We start from the raw sequence: 12737 nt of genomic DNA, 5'->3' as shown, positions 1-12737 counted from the left end.
TTTTCCCCCAAATAGTCCTGAGTCATTTCACCTCCTCAGTGACCTTTCCTTCCTGACCTGAAAAGAGGTTTTGAGCAGGGACTTAAGTCTCTGTCTGGTTCAGGGCATCCTTCAGGTCGTGTGACGTAAGCACATCACGCGATTCTCACGGGATGCCTCTGAGATGTGGATTTGTCACTGGAGTGCTCCTCAGAAAGGCACAAGCCTGGGGAGTGATGCCTAGGGCTTTGGGGTAACGTGGATGAGAGGGACGCTGTGTAATAGAAGGCAGCTCCCCTGGTTGGCCGGGCTGGCGCAGAGGAATCTCCCTGACCCGGCTCCTCCCCAAAGCCCAGAGGCTGTCCCCTTTCCTGCATCCCAGTGACTTGTGAGCACCCGGCCCTCAGTTCTGAGGGGGGAGACGTTCTGAGCCATTAGCTCAGGGGCGGCTTCTGGGCTCCTGTCACTGGAAGGTGAGATGCTCCAATTTCCAGAGACAACGTACCTCTCCAGTTCTTTTCCTTTAACAAAATAAATCAATGGATCTTTGCTTTTGTTCAGAAGAGAGAGAGCTGAGGTCTTGGAGGGTCAATGAGGAGGAGACAAGGGGATACGGAGAAGAAAGCACATCTAAGCAGATCCTTAAGCAACTGCCTCCAGCGAGGCCAGACACCCCAGCCCCCAGCCTCTTAAGCGTCCTCCCCGGTCTGTCTCTCCCCTCCTTCTAAAGCGTTGCACAACCACTTTTCCTAGGCCTCTGCTCTCTTCCCTCCCTGCTTCTGAAGCTGGTAAGTTGAAAGATATTTCACAGGTTAAGGCTTCTTAGGCACAGCTGTCGAGCTTATCCCTTTAGCTGGCAAGATCGCCTCTTACAAATCCACAGATTGTGCTCACAAACTCGTCAGTTTACACCAGGCTTTTCTTCGGCGCTCCACTTTTGTAGAAGGGTCTTAACAAGCAAATGCCCTGGATTATCCTAATCTTGCTCGCCCTTGGCCTGCCTGCCTAGCAAGGCATTCCAGGCAGGCATGCAGGGTCTGTGCTCAGATCAGACTAGTGAGCAAGCCTGGGTTTTTTATTTTGTTTTCCTGATCACGGGACGTCTCTTCAAGCTACTGAGACCCCCCAGTATGCAAGAGGAAGTTCTGGGACGTGGGGTGGAGGGAAAGCCCTCTGCTTTAGCCTTGTCAGGGCAAAGTGGTATTCAGTCCACAGCTAGCCTTTTGGATGCACTCCTCTCTGCAGCACAGGAGGGATGTCTTGTGGTTTTGGAGATGATGGGGAGTAGAACTGGACAAGTGATAGTTTAGCTGGGAACTGCTCCTGGAGGGTCACTTCATCTTAGTTCTTAATACTGCAGGAAGGAAACAGCAACCCTCTGAGGGCAAGGACCCAGAGCCAGAGGGGACTTGACATGGCTATTCAGGTAGAGGGCTGGCATCTCAAGTCTCCCCTCACTTCACAAAGAAGGATGCAAAAGGTAGTGGCACTGGACAGAAGGCAGGCTGGGAAAGGCTTCTGCTGCCTACCAGTCTCCATGCTTGACCCCTCCCAGTCCATAGTAGGTGGCCCTGAGCTGACTCCAGGCATCTGGGTCACTATAGATCAGTGGTTTTCAAAGTGCACCCACAGGGAGTCTGCTTTGGCTAGCCTGGGGAAGAGAGCTAAAAAGTCTGCATAGGTAACACATCTCTATGTGATTCCCATGCACATGATCCCTGGGTCATACTTTAGGCCACAGCATTTTATGGCCTGGTTGGTCTCTGACCCACCCCAGTCCCCTGGGGCTTACAAACTTGATGGACAAGAGGCAGCGGACTTTCTAGACTCTTCAGAGTCAAGGTGGCAAATTCCATGCGGGCAAGGCTCAAGTGGGGAGGTGCTGGCACCTGTGGATTCTACTCTACCTCAGAGCATGGAGACAAAAGAACACGCCCTTCCAGCCACACCACACAGCTCTGGTCCCCATGTGTCAGCGCCATCAGTTAACCAACCCTGTCAACTGAGGGCTTCTCTCTAGTGCCCTCTGTTCTCCTCTCAAATGGCTCTACCTTGATACTAGTTTTTACCTGGAAGTATTTTTTTCTACTAAGCTGGACACGAGAAATAGGGACAAAGTCATTCATTCCAGGGGCTTTTTGTTGTTGTTGTTGTTGTTGTTATTAGAGAGAGGAGGAGGGTGTGGTTCATTCATAGTTGAGGGGAAACTTCTCTCTGTTAGAGAGAGAGAGACTGGTTCATGTACACCTATGAGGAATTCACACTTAGGGTTTTAAAACCCATTCTGACCAGGGGCCCTATTTCTCCCAAGCCGTCATACTTCCATCTTGATTTGTGAGGTTCTGTTAGCTGGAAAAATCTGTAAGTGGTCTCCTTTCGCTACCGCCATCCCTTTGGTGGGGGGGGGGGCGGGTAAGGGGGCATCATAATAAATATCAGTAACATCAGAAGTGATCAAAAATTAAATTCACTTCCCAGGTCGTGACTGAGAAGGTCTTATGAATTTTGAATGCACAGATCATGGCAACTCCAATGGGATGAAGAAAGGACAGTAAAACATAGCCAAGCTCTAAATTACCTGGACCTCACAAAAAATTAGAGCAGTAACTTAAATCATGCAAGAGATATAGGTTGGGGCAGTGACTGAACTTGTCATTTTTCACTGAAATTACTATCTGGCTGCATAATCAAGTTAGGCTTTAAAAATGAATTGGGGGGGGGTATGGAGTGAGCTGGGGAAGCAGGGAGAACAGGAGATTAATGGCCTAAGGTTTTAAATATTAAGGCCTATATTTATACAGCTCCTCCAGCAAGAATGCTGCCAAGGGGAGGGGAAAAGTATGTGCTCAGGGCTGGCTCATTAGGTTGGTTTCTACTTCTGGAATTGTACCAGGAGAAAATCTTGTTTGGTTTGGATTTCCAGGGAGATGGGAAGTTGCCTTCCCAAGATCTGAGGGTAAAGCCAACCAATGCCACTGTTTCTTGGGGATGTTTATTTTTAACATAAAAAGGAGTCAGCAGACACTTAACCTCTTCAATGTAGGCTCTCCTACTCAAGGGAAACCGATGAATCAGCCTTCACTGGAAGGGAACAAGATCGAGCCTGTGCATATTTCTACCTGCTCTCTTTTTCCTCTGTGGGAGGCCAGAGACAGTAAGTAACTGGGATAAGAGCAGCATTTTGATTACTGGACTGTAAGAAATGATTTCTCAGCTCAGAAAAGGGAAAGGAATCTCCCTCCCAGATTCTAAATATCCAAGCTGGCAATGGCTGGGCCATTTCCGAATCCTACTGGCGTCCCCTCAGAGTGCCCTGCTCTGCGTGACTCACAGAGTCGTGCTCAGGGCAGTCATGGGGCTGGGGAAGGCAGTGATGATGACATCACCACAATGGCGGGGATGAGTACCATGGTACAGGATGCTGTCAGTGGAGCCGTGAGAGGGAAGGAATGGCAGCACTGGCGTAACCAGGGACTGATAGGATGTAGTGGTAGCAGTGATACCGGATGCAGCGGTAATGGGGGTGGTGGGGATAATCACAGGCAAGTCATATGTGGTTGGAGAATAAGGAAGGGCCCAAGGCTTCTTATCTCACTTAGAACAGAAAGTCCTTGTCATGGTCTAAAGGGTCACAGGATCTGGCCTCTACCTTCCCACCTCTCCAACACAAGCCCTGCCTCTGTCCCCCTCCCTGCTCTGCAATCCATCCATGCACGCTCCCCAGGGCCTTTCAGCTGCTCTCTCTCAAGAGCTCCTCATTCCCACCCTTCATTTGGATCACCTGTACAGAGAGGCTTTCGTGGGCCCGCCCTTTGTTTCACTTTCTAGTACTTAGCAATTTCTGATACTTGTTTCTTTTCTGTGTTTGCCCACTCAAATGTGTGAGCTCCATGAGAGCATGCTCTCTCCACAGACCCTGCAATTCCTTGCAGGTGGTGGACAGTTACTCTTTGTTAGGTGAATGTGTGCACAGTTGTAGGCATGTACCACAGCCAACATGTTAAGGTGCTGGAGATTGATACAAGGCCATTGCCATCTCATTTTTACTGAAGTTCCTACTTCAGGTCCACATCATGAAAGCCAGAGGACAATAAACATGGTAGTATGGGCTTTTTTAGGCCAATGCAGCTGCACCTCTCACCTAGATAATTTTACTTCGCTCTAGTTGGAGAGGCCCTCAGCTCTGAGGTGTCTACATCGCTACACCTCACCATCTGAAAGCAACACTCCTGAACCTTACCTCGCAATCTCAGGAAAGCATTCCAGGCCTGACACTGGGCTCTCCATGAGGAATGTGATGTGGGCTGTCATCTGGGCAGGTCGCCTACTACATAGGGCATATTACCCCCCAGACTGAAAACATCTGGTTCATTCCTCCCCAGGGGAAACTCACATTCGCTTCAGTTTCTTGTACTGGGTGAAGGCTCCAGCAGGGATGGATTTGATGGAGTTCTGTTCCAGGCGTCTGGGAAACAGAGCAGAGAAGAGTCAGTTAACCATCCACCTGTCAACAGGCGGTTGCTGAGGGCCTTGAGGGACAGGACGGCCCCTCCCATCAAGTGGCACCAGATACTGGTTGCGGGACACTGGGCAAACTTCTGCAGGATTTTGGTTCTTGCTTATTCTAAGTGGTCTTTGAAGGCAGATGTCTTCTTCACAAAAGCTGTGGGAAGTAACTGGCATGCTGAAAAAGTCAAAGGGATAAAGAGAAGAAAAAGAGGTGGCCTATGGGCCAGCAATGCCCATCTGCCTTGGAAGCATGTCACCATTCTGTCAAAAATTCAACCACTGGGGAGCCTGGGTGGCTCAGTCGGCTAAGCGTCTGACTTCGGCTCAGGTCATGATCTCGCGGTCCATGAGTTGGAGCCCCACGTCGGGCTCTGTGCTGACAGCTCAGAGCCTGGAGCCTGTTTCAGATTCTGTCTCCCTCTCTTCTGGCCCTCCCCCATTCACGCTCTGTCTCTGTCTCAAAAATAAATAAACGTTAAAAAAAAAAAATTAAAAAAAAACTCAACCACACTGCCACTGGGGTATTGTACAGGCAGAAATGACAATGGCTGACTTCATTCCAGGCTTTTTTAAAAATTAAGGTATAACTGACATATAATATTAGTTTCAGGAATACAACATACAATAAATAACATTTGATTATTTGTTTCTGGGTTTTTCAATGGGCTGTTCTAATATGCTGGAGAAATGGCCTTCAAGTCTTTAGGCTCCCAGCCTGCCATTCATCAAACTGACTCCGACACCCTGAGGACCCTAGGGGCCCCGACCAGACCACTCCCCTGGGATGCTGGTAGAATCTGTGGCTTTACTATGTTACAGACTTTCCTGAAGACCTTCCTCTCTTGTAACTCTGGAATGACAAGAGATGTCATAGGCCCCAGGCCCAGGGCCGAGAACTTTCTTGAAGAGAAGTGAGTAAGCATCTCTATTCTCTCGCCTCTCAGGTGACTTCCTGTTACCAAGAACAGGTGTGGTGGGAAACAGGCCTGAGTAGGAGGCAGGGTCCTCTATTAGAGGTGATGAGTGACGCCCTCAGGCCTCGGCTGAGGACTCAGCATCTCCTTCTCGTCCATCTCCCTTGTCTCCAAGGCACGGGTCTTGTCATCACCTTCTCATTTGGCACGGATGTTCCCTAACCTCTCAGCTGGGAAGACACAAAAAAAGGTGTGCGCGGGGGCGGGGGGTGGGGGAGCAGAAGGAACAGACGGGCGGAAGTGGCTCCCTCAGAGGCTACATCCAGTGGCTGCACATTTCTGGCTGGGATGAACCCATTCATCTTGAAGAATAATCCCCGCTGCAGAGTCGGGGAGACAGTCGTATTAATTTGTGCCTCTGCGATCTCATCTTCATTGGGGGAAGAGAGTATTTGTTACTGGAACCGCTAATGGAGCAGTTTGCCAGCAATTTTCCCATTTCAAACAACATCTCAGCTGCTAATGTGGAATGGTTTGTCAGGCCTACCCATAACACAGACAAATCACTCTCTAGGCCAAAGGAAGGGTGGGTGGGGGAGAGAGAAAGAGGAAAGGCGGGTGGGAGGAGAGAGGGAGCATCAGGACAGATCATTCTTGGCTGCTAGATGAATAGAGTCTACAAATGAGACTGCCACGGTCTATTAAGAAAGCCTTTGTGGCCTGCTGGAGGGGGTGGGGAGCGTGTTCTGCTGGGCACATGGGCACAGGCTAGCCAGACAGGGGCCTGGCTGGTTCTTGGTAAGGCACAAGAGCATGCCACAAGGTCTCAGAGACTGTGGGCTACCCGATACAGCCAGCCGCAGAGGCAGCAGGGAAGCTCCAAGGACATTCTTGTTCTCCAGCCGAGCAGAGTTCAGCAGGGATCTCTCAGCCCAGGCAACAGCTCCATGGGTCTCTGGGGCTGCCAGTCAGGTGGAAAATGCTCTCCAGGAATCCTGTGATTCACCTGTCACTTTGGCAAGGGATTGCGGCTGGATGATGCCTCTGGGGACAGCCACTGTCTGTAATGATGGTAACCCCCTCCATTTTCACAAGAGGACCCACTGCTTCCAGCTGCAGGCCAAGAACCTAGGCAAGTCAGGCCAGCCGGGGGTGCGTGGTCGGCCGGCTGTCAGTGCAATTCATAACAAATTAACCTGCACTTTAGTGAGGGGTGTAAGATTCAAGGGAGGGATGAATCCATGAGCAATATGTGGTACCTGTCCCTGAGGAATTTAATCATCTGGGGATAGAGACAGCCCAAGATGGTCCACCACAGAACCAAATTCTATTGCTATCATAACAAACAGGAAGAGCGATCATTTATGAGGCCAAGTTGATTTATGTCTAGTATCTCTTTTAATCCTTACATGTATGAGGCAAGCTATGTTGGCCTCATTTGGTGGATGAGGAAAATAAAACCTACAGGGATCAAATAGCCCATCCAGAGTGACAGAGCTAGCAAGAGGCAGAACTGACACCTGTTTCTACACATCGGACATACTGCCTTTCTTTCTGAAAACAGAGAAATTGAGGCCTAGAGGCTAAAGTGGCCTCCCCAAAGTCACAGAAGAGTTTAGGAGGTTATGACCCCAATGCTGATTCTGAGACATCATGCAGCCTCTGTGTAAGTGGGTATTTTGTCTTGCCATTTGCCATGCCGTGGATAGAACTAGAGTGGATTATGCTAAGTGAAGTTAGTCAGAGAAAGACAAGTATCGTATAACCTTACTCATATGTGGAATTTAAGATACAAAACAGATGAACATAAGGGAAGGGAAGCAAAGATAATATAAAAACAGGGAGGGGGACAAACCATAAGAGACTCTTAAAATATAGAGAACAAAATGAGTGTTGCTGGGGGTGGGGGTTGTGGGTGGGGGATGGGCTAAATGGGCAAGGGGCATTAAGGAGGACACTTGTTGGGATGAGCACTGGGTGTTATTACGTAGGGGATGAAGTCATTGGCTTCTGCTCCTGAAATCATTATTGCACTATATGCTAACTTACTTGGATGTAAATTTTAAAAAATAAATAAACTTAAAATAAAATTTCATAAGGAAATAAAAAAAAGACATAGGCATTTTGTAAAAAGGCTGTAGGAGCTGAGGGAGATGCAATACAGATGCGAATACATACAAATATGCAAACAGAGTACAAAGGTGTGGTTTTGAGCAAAGAACTTCAATCTTAGCAGGGACGGCTCTGTGCGTCCTGTACCCATCAGACTAGTACACTCTGGGGATGGTATTTGTGTCTGCAGTCTCTCTGCTTCTTATGCTGCTGTGGGTCCTGGCTAGACACCCGATCCCTTATGGAGTGCCAAGGCCATGCCATGATGTGGGTTAACTTCGCTCCAGGGGGGATCAGAGTTTGTCTGGGGTGGGACAGTTGTGAATAGTCAGTGTCCTTCGAATGTGAGGTAAAGGCAAGGGAAGGGGTAATAACAATAGTAAGAGCTATGAGGTGTCAGGTGCTTGTAAGTCAGGCATTAGGCTAAGAGTTTTACATGGCTTGTTTATCTTAATATTTACACCATGGTGAGGCAGGTCCTATTCATCGTTACCATCCCCGCTTTAAACATGAGAAAATGGAGGCTCGGAGATGTTAAGTCTCTTGTCCAAATTCACAGAGTCAGGAAGAGCCACAGCTGGAAGGAAATGCAGGCAAGTTTATTCAATTCAAAAACCTGAGCCCGCAGTCACTAAGCTTTGTTGCATCCCATTTGTAGCTGAGGCATCTCCATTTTTAGTTGCTGGCAGCTCATCCTCAGAGAAATGGCCCCTTTGTCAAGGGAGTAAGACTACAGTGCCTGTGCACACACAAACTTTCTATGTAGCAAACAGCCCCTGGTAGGTTTTATATAGCCTGGAACAAGCATGCAAAGATCCATACTCCCAGTGACAAGAATTCAGTGTGAAGAACAAAAAGAAGCATTAGCATCAGCAAAAAACTGTCACATTTAGAGAGGTGTCTGAAGCCAACAGCTGTTTTAGGTCTCTCTTAAATGGCACATGTGTCTTTCTTTGTCTGGCAAACATTCTTCAGGCTGCAAACTGATTTAATAGAACTAGCATAAAAACAAACATACAAATCAAACATCTGAACATCTTCCGGCACCAGTAAAAACAATGGGAACATCTGATGGGGATTTCAGCCGTTTGCGCTCTGTATTGATTTGCCCTAGTTTCTCAGTGCTTCCTTAATGATCTGTCATTTGCAAACATGCGACTGAACGCAATATATTTCTTGCAATGCATAAGTCAACATGATGCCAGAGAGACTGGCAGGGGCATGGCTAGTGCGAGGGCATGGCTACAAGTCACCTGATAAAGACGTCCTGGAGCTGGGTTGGAATATTGGTAGTGGTGTGGCTGAGGTGGCAATAACGATGAACATCTACCATTTATCGAGGGCTTTTTCTATGTCAGACACTGTGCTCTTTGCATACTGGCTCATTTTATTCCTTCAGCAAAACTACAAAGCAAGTGTTATTAATAATATAGTAACAACGAAGTTGAGGGATGCAGGCATATGTGACACGAGCCGCTCCTAACCTACTCTGCAGAATACCTGGCACTGCCTGCAGAAAGCAGAGAGAGAGCCAGATTTGCTCTTCTTACTATTTGCATATGCCCACATGCCTCCACCACAGAATTTTGTTTTTTATCATCTTAGAAAACAATGAATGAAAAATAATATGGGAACTTGAGACCAAACCATTCTATCATGTTGTCCATGCGACACATGCATAGGCTTTTCTTTTCAGATTTCATTCAGTGCCTTCCAAACATCGTGCTAATTTTCTGTGCAATTGTGTTATTTAATCTTCATGGAAAATCTCTAGTAGGTCTGATGAGCCCCATTTTGCAAGGGTCGGGGGGGGGGGGTCGGTGGGCAGTGGCGGACCAAGTGAAGCAGGAGATGTTAAGAAAGATGCGCAAAGTAAGAGGCGAAACTGAGACTCAAACCCTGAACTATTTATCCTAAGGCTCTGTTCTTCATTATTCTCTGTGCTTCAGCGGCTTCCCCTTTAGACTACTGCTCCAATCCACCCCATCTCCCTCCTTCCACGTGGCAATCCCTCAGAAACCTGGTGCTCTCAGAACATTTAAGAATCCGGATTGTTCACGGCTTCCAGAACCCTCCAGTCCTTTTGTTCTTTTGACTGTTTTTTTTTTTTTTTTTGGTTTGTTTTTTAGTTCTCTCCTTTTAACATGCCCTGGTGACCTGTGTAATGGGAAAATACTTGCTTTTGTTAAACAGATAAACCACTGTTTGTCTCTCCACCCCAGATAAACAACAGGGGTGAGGTGAGACTAGGTGGAGAGTGGGGTTACCGTTCCTCTCCCCCAGATGCTTTCACTTATGACTTGACATTCAGTGCATCCACACAGCCCTTCTCCATCACCTGAATCTATGTGCTACCGCAGAGGGCATGAGACACACTGGATGGCACTATGTGGGGGAGTAGAGCAAACTGGAAGAAGATGGGCAGTGATTGAGATGGGGCTCTAGGCACAGATGGTCCCTCTGGAGGCTTGAGGACTCAGGGGTGAAGATAGAAGACCACAGAAGAGAGGAAGGTGTGAGCCTCTGGCTCTTCCCAGAATCTATCCCTGCTGGAGGCTGGAGCTGGTTCAGAGAATCAACAGGGAGCAGCAAGAATGGTGATGGTGGGAGCTCAGTTTCGAGGAAAATCTGCAGGGAACTGTCTCACTGTGGGTTCTCTGGAAGAAAGCTATTTTTAGAGGAATTGGCTCTGCTATGCGGGGAGACCAGCAGACACTCCTCTGAGCTGCCTTGGCTTTGAAAAACATTCTAAAAGAGTTTGCCAGATTGCTTTGCATGAGAGATAGTCCTTCCTCCCCCCAAATGTTGGGGAGTGCAGAACCCCTCCTAAGGTGTTAACGCATCACCACTGGCTAAGGATGGCCCATGGGATCTGAAGAACCTGATATGGTGCCAAGCATCCCTAAGGAGGAAGGGGAAGTCTGGATTGTATGGGTGGCCATGGACACGAGTCAAAATTCTTGATGGGAAAAAGGAAAAGTCACATTCAGATGTCTTTGGGATGATAAATCAGACACTTCTATTCATCTGGGGGGGGTGTACTGCAGTTTCCACTCTCTGTCTCATCTTTCAACCTCCCCCACCTGCTGGTCTTCTCTCCCTAAGAGGCTGCGTTTCAGCTGCTTTCAAGACTTTCAGACCAACACACAAGTCCCCAGGCACGGGTTTTGTTGCCTTGAGGAACAAGCAGGTTTCTTCCTCAAAGGTCTCTCTTACATGTCACTTCTGCCTGTAGCCTCCTAACCACAGAGTCTTGCTTCGTCTGCTTTAATGTCTCAGCTTCATTTCATCACAGAGGAGAAGGAGGTGAGCACAGCAAGAGAAATTCTGGGCAATCTGTCTGGTGGGCCGTGGGAGCTCCACAAGCAGGGGCGGCCTTATTTCCATGTCTGCATACATTTGCATGATGATGAGCTACCGCCAGGCTCAATTCATAATGCAAGTGGCTAGCCCGGTTCTTGAACCTCTTCTGTCAACCATCACCCTTAAAGTCCTGACTTAGTTCTATGGAAGGATCTCCAAATGCAGGTAGCTTCAGCTCCTATGATATGGTTTCCAACCTTTCTCACGGAGCCTAATAAAATGGTAGTAGCAGCAGCAACAATAGCAACACAAGTACTAGCAGTAGTAAAATAATAACAATCACGGCCAGCAGAGTATATCCTATGTGTCAGACACAACGCCAAGCATTTGACAGCATACATTTCATTTAACTTTCGCAAGAGCTGTTCAGAAGGTACAGTTGGCCTGTGAATGTTTCAGTTGAGGAAAACAAGACACAGAAAAGTTATTTGTCCAGAGTCAAAAGGCATGGCCAGAGCTAGTATGTGGGTCTCCCTGAATCCATAGTCTACCCTTGATGGCTGCTGTTTGTGGCTGTTTTTAGAAGCACTGTAGCTAGGTTGGTCATTCCCAGACTTTTAGATTTCACAGGCTAGGTGGTTATAGACCTTTTATTTTGCCAGTGAAAGTGCTCTGTGTGTTATATATAATTTATATTATATAGAGACATACATTTATACACGTGTTAATTAAGCACATATTTAGCACATACATGTGCATGCACACCCAAACATATATATTCTGCCTCTAGTGGCCATCATTTTATAAGATGAAGGGCATTTTAAGAAATATAATTTATTGTCAAGTTGGTTTCCATACAACACCCAGTGCTCATCCCAACAAGCGATGAAGGGTATTTTTAATAACAACAATAGAATAAGGAAGTTCAAGAATTTAAAATAAAGTCTCCTTTAAATGGAATATTTTTGCTCATCAGAAAAAAATCACATTGTTCTTGTTTTTCTCACTTTACCTCACATTGGGAAAAACATTCCAGTAATCAGACAGCCTTTCAGAAATCACTGAATCAAACTATTCTAGTTTGTTAATGTCCCTTTAAAAATTTGATGTCCAGGTATGAGCCCAACAGTCCAGGTATGGCTTGGTCTGCATGGGTCCCACCTCCAATGTACAATTTCCATCTGCAATTCCTCTCTCCTAGACACCTGAGCTGTGTGCCTGTGAGGCCCAAGTTGGAGGTATAATGATGTGGAGGAGAGGAGGGTGAGTCAGGGGTTGGTGCGGGTCAATGGTTATAGCTTATCTACTAGACTGGCCTCTTTCATCATGCTGTGGTTTGAGACCTGGTCAAGGAAAGATCTATGGCTGCCAAAGACAGAAGATGAAACCCGGCAGATGGAGGGAGAAAGGAATGAAGTGGGGCAGAAAAAGTGGGAATCTGAAAGGAGATGAATGTGGGCAGGAATTCCGTCTTGCACATCTGTTTGAGACAGTCAGTGTCCTACCCTGTCATGGATGGAGAGGGAAGGTGGAGGGGCTCTTACAACAAGGAAGGAAGAGCTGACTGGGTGAAGAAAGATGGCACTGGGAAGTGACATGGGAAGACCATGGGTGGGGAGAGAAGGGAGAAAATGAATGAGGGGAGGAGGATAAACACAGGGGGGAAATGGTACGGAAAGGGGAGAGAGTAAGGCCAGGAACAAAAGGAAATGGGAGAAGAAGAGAAGCAAGGGGGTGAGCAGGAGAGGCATGAGGTTGAAGCGAGTTCATGAAGGAAGGGATCTTCAAGTCTAGAGCAACAGACTGTGAGGAGCAAAGAGAAAACAGCAAAACGTGAACAAATTAACTGCTGGTTCTTGACGAAAGGAAGACTGAAGGGTGGGCGAAGAGGGATGGAGGCTACAGAAGGTGTGGCTGTCA

The 12737-nt window shown here is 47.5% G+C and overlaps 1 protein-coding gene across 1 annotated transcript in view; it reads right to left on the bottom strand.

The window, feature by feature from the left end:
• SLIT3 (slit guidance ligand 3) overlaps nucleotides 1-12737 on the bottom strand; it is a 597991-nt gene that overhangs the window by 107410 nt on the left and 477844 nt on the right. Inside the window, 1 exon segment of the mRNA XM_043596219.1 lies at nucleotides 4373-4444. Within this exon segment, the coding sequence (XP_043452154.1) occupies nucleotides 4373-4444 (72 nt within the window).

Source organism: Prionailurus bengalensis, chromosome A1 (genome assembly GCF_016509475.1).
Source record: "Prionailurus bengalensis isolate Pbe53 chromosome A1, Fcat_Pben_1.1_paternal_pri, whole genome shotgun sequence".
Taxonomy (NCBI): domain Eukaryota; kingdom Metazoa; phylum Chordata; class Mammalia; order Carnivora; family Felidae; genus Prionailurus; species Prionailurus bengalensis.
This window is presented reverse-complemented; position numbering and strand designations above follow the sequence as displayed.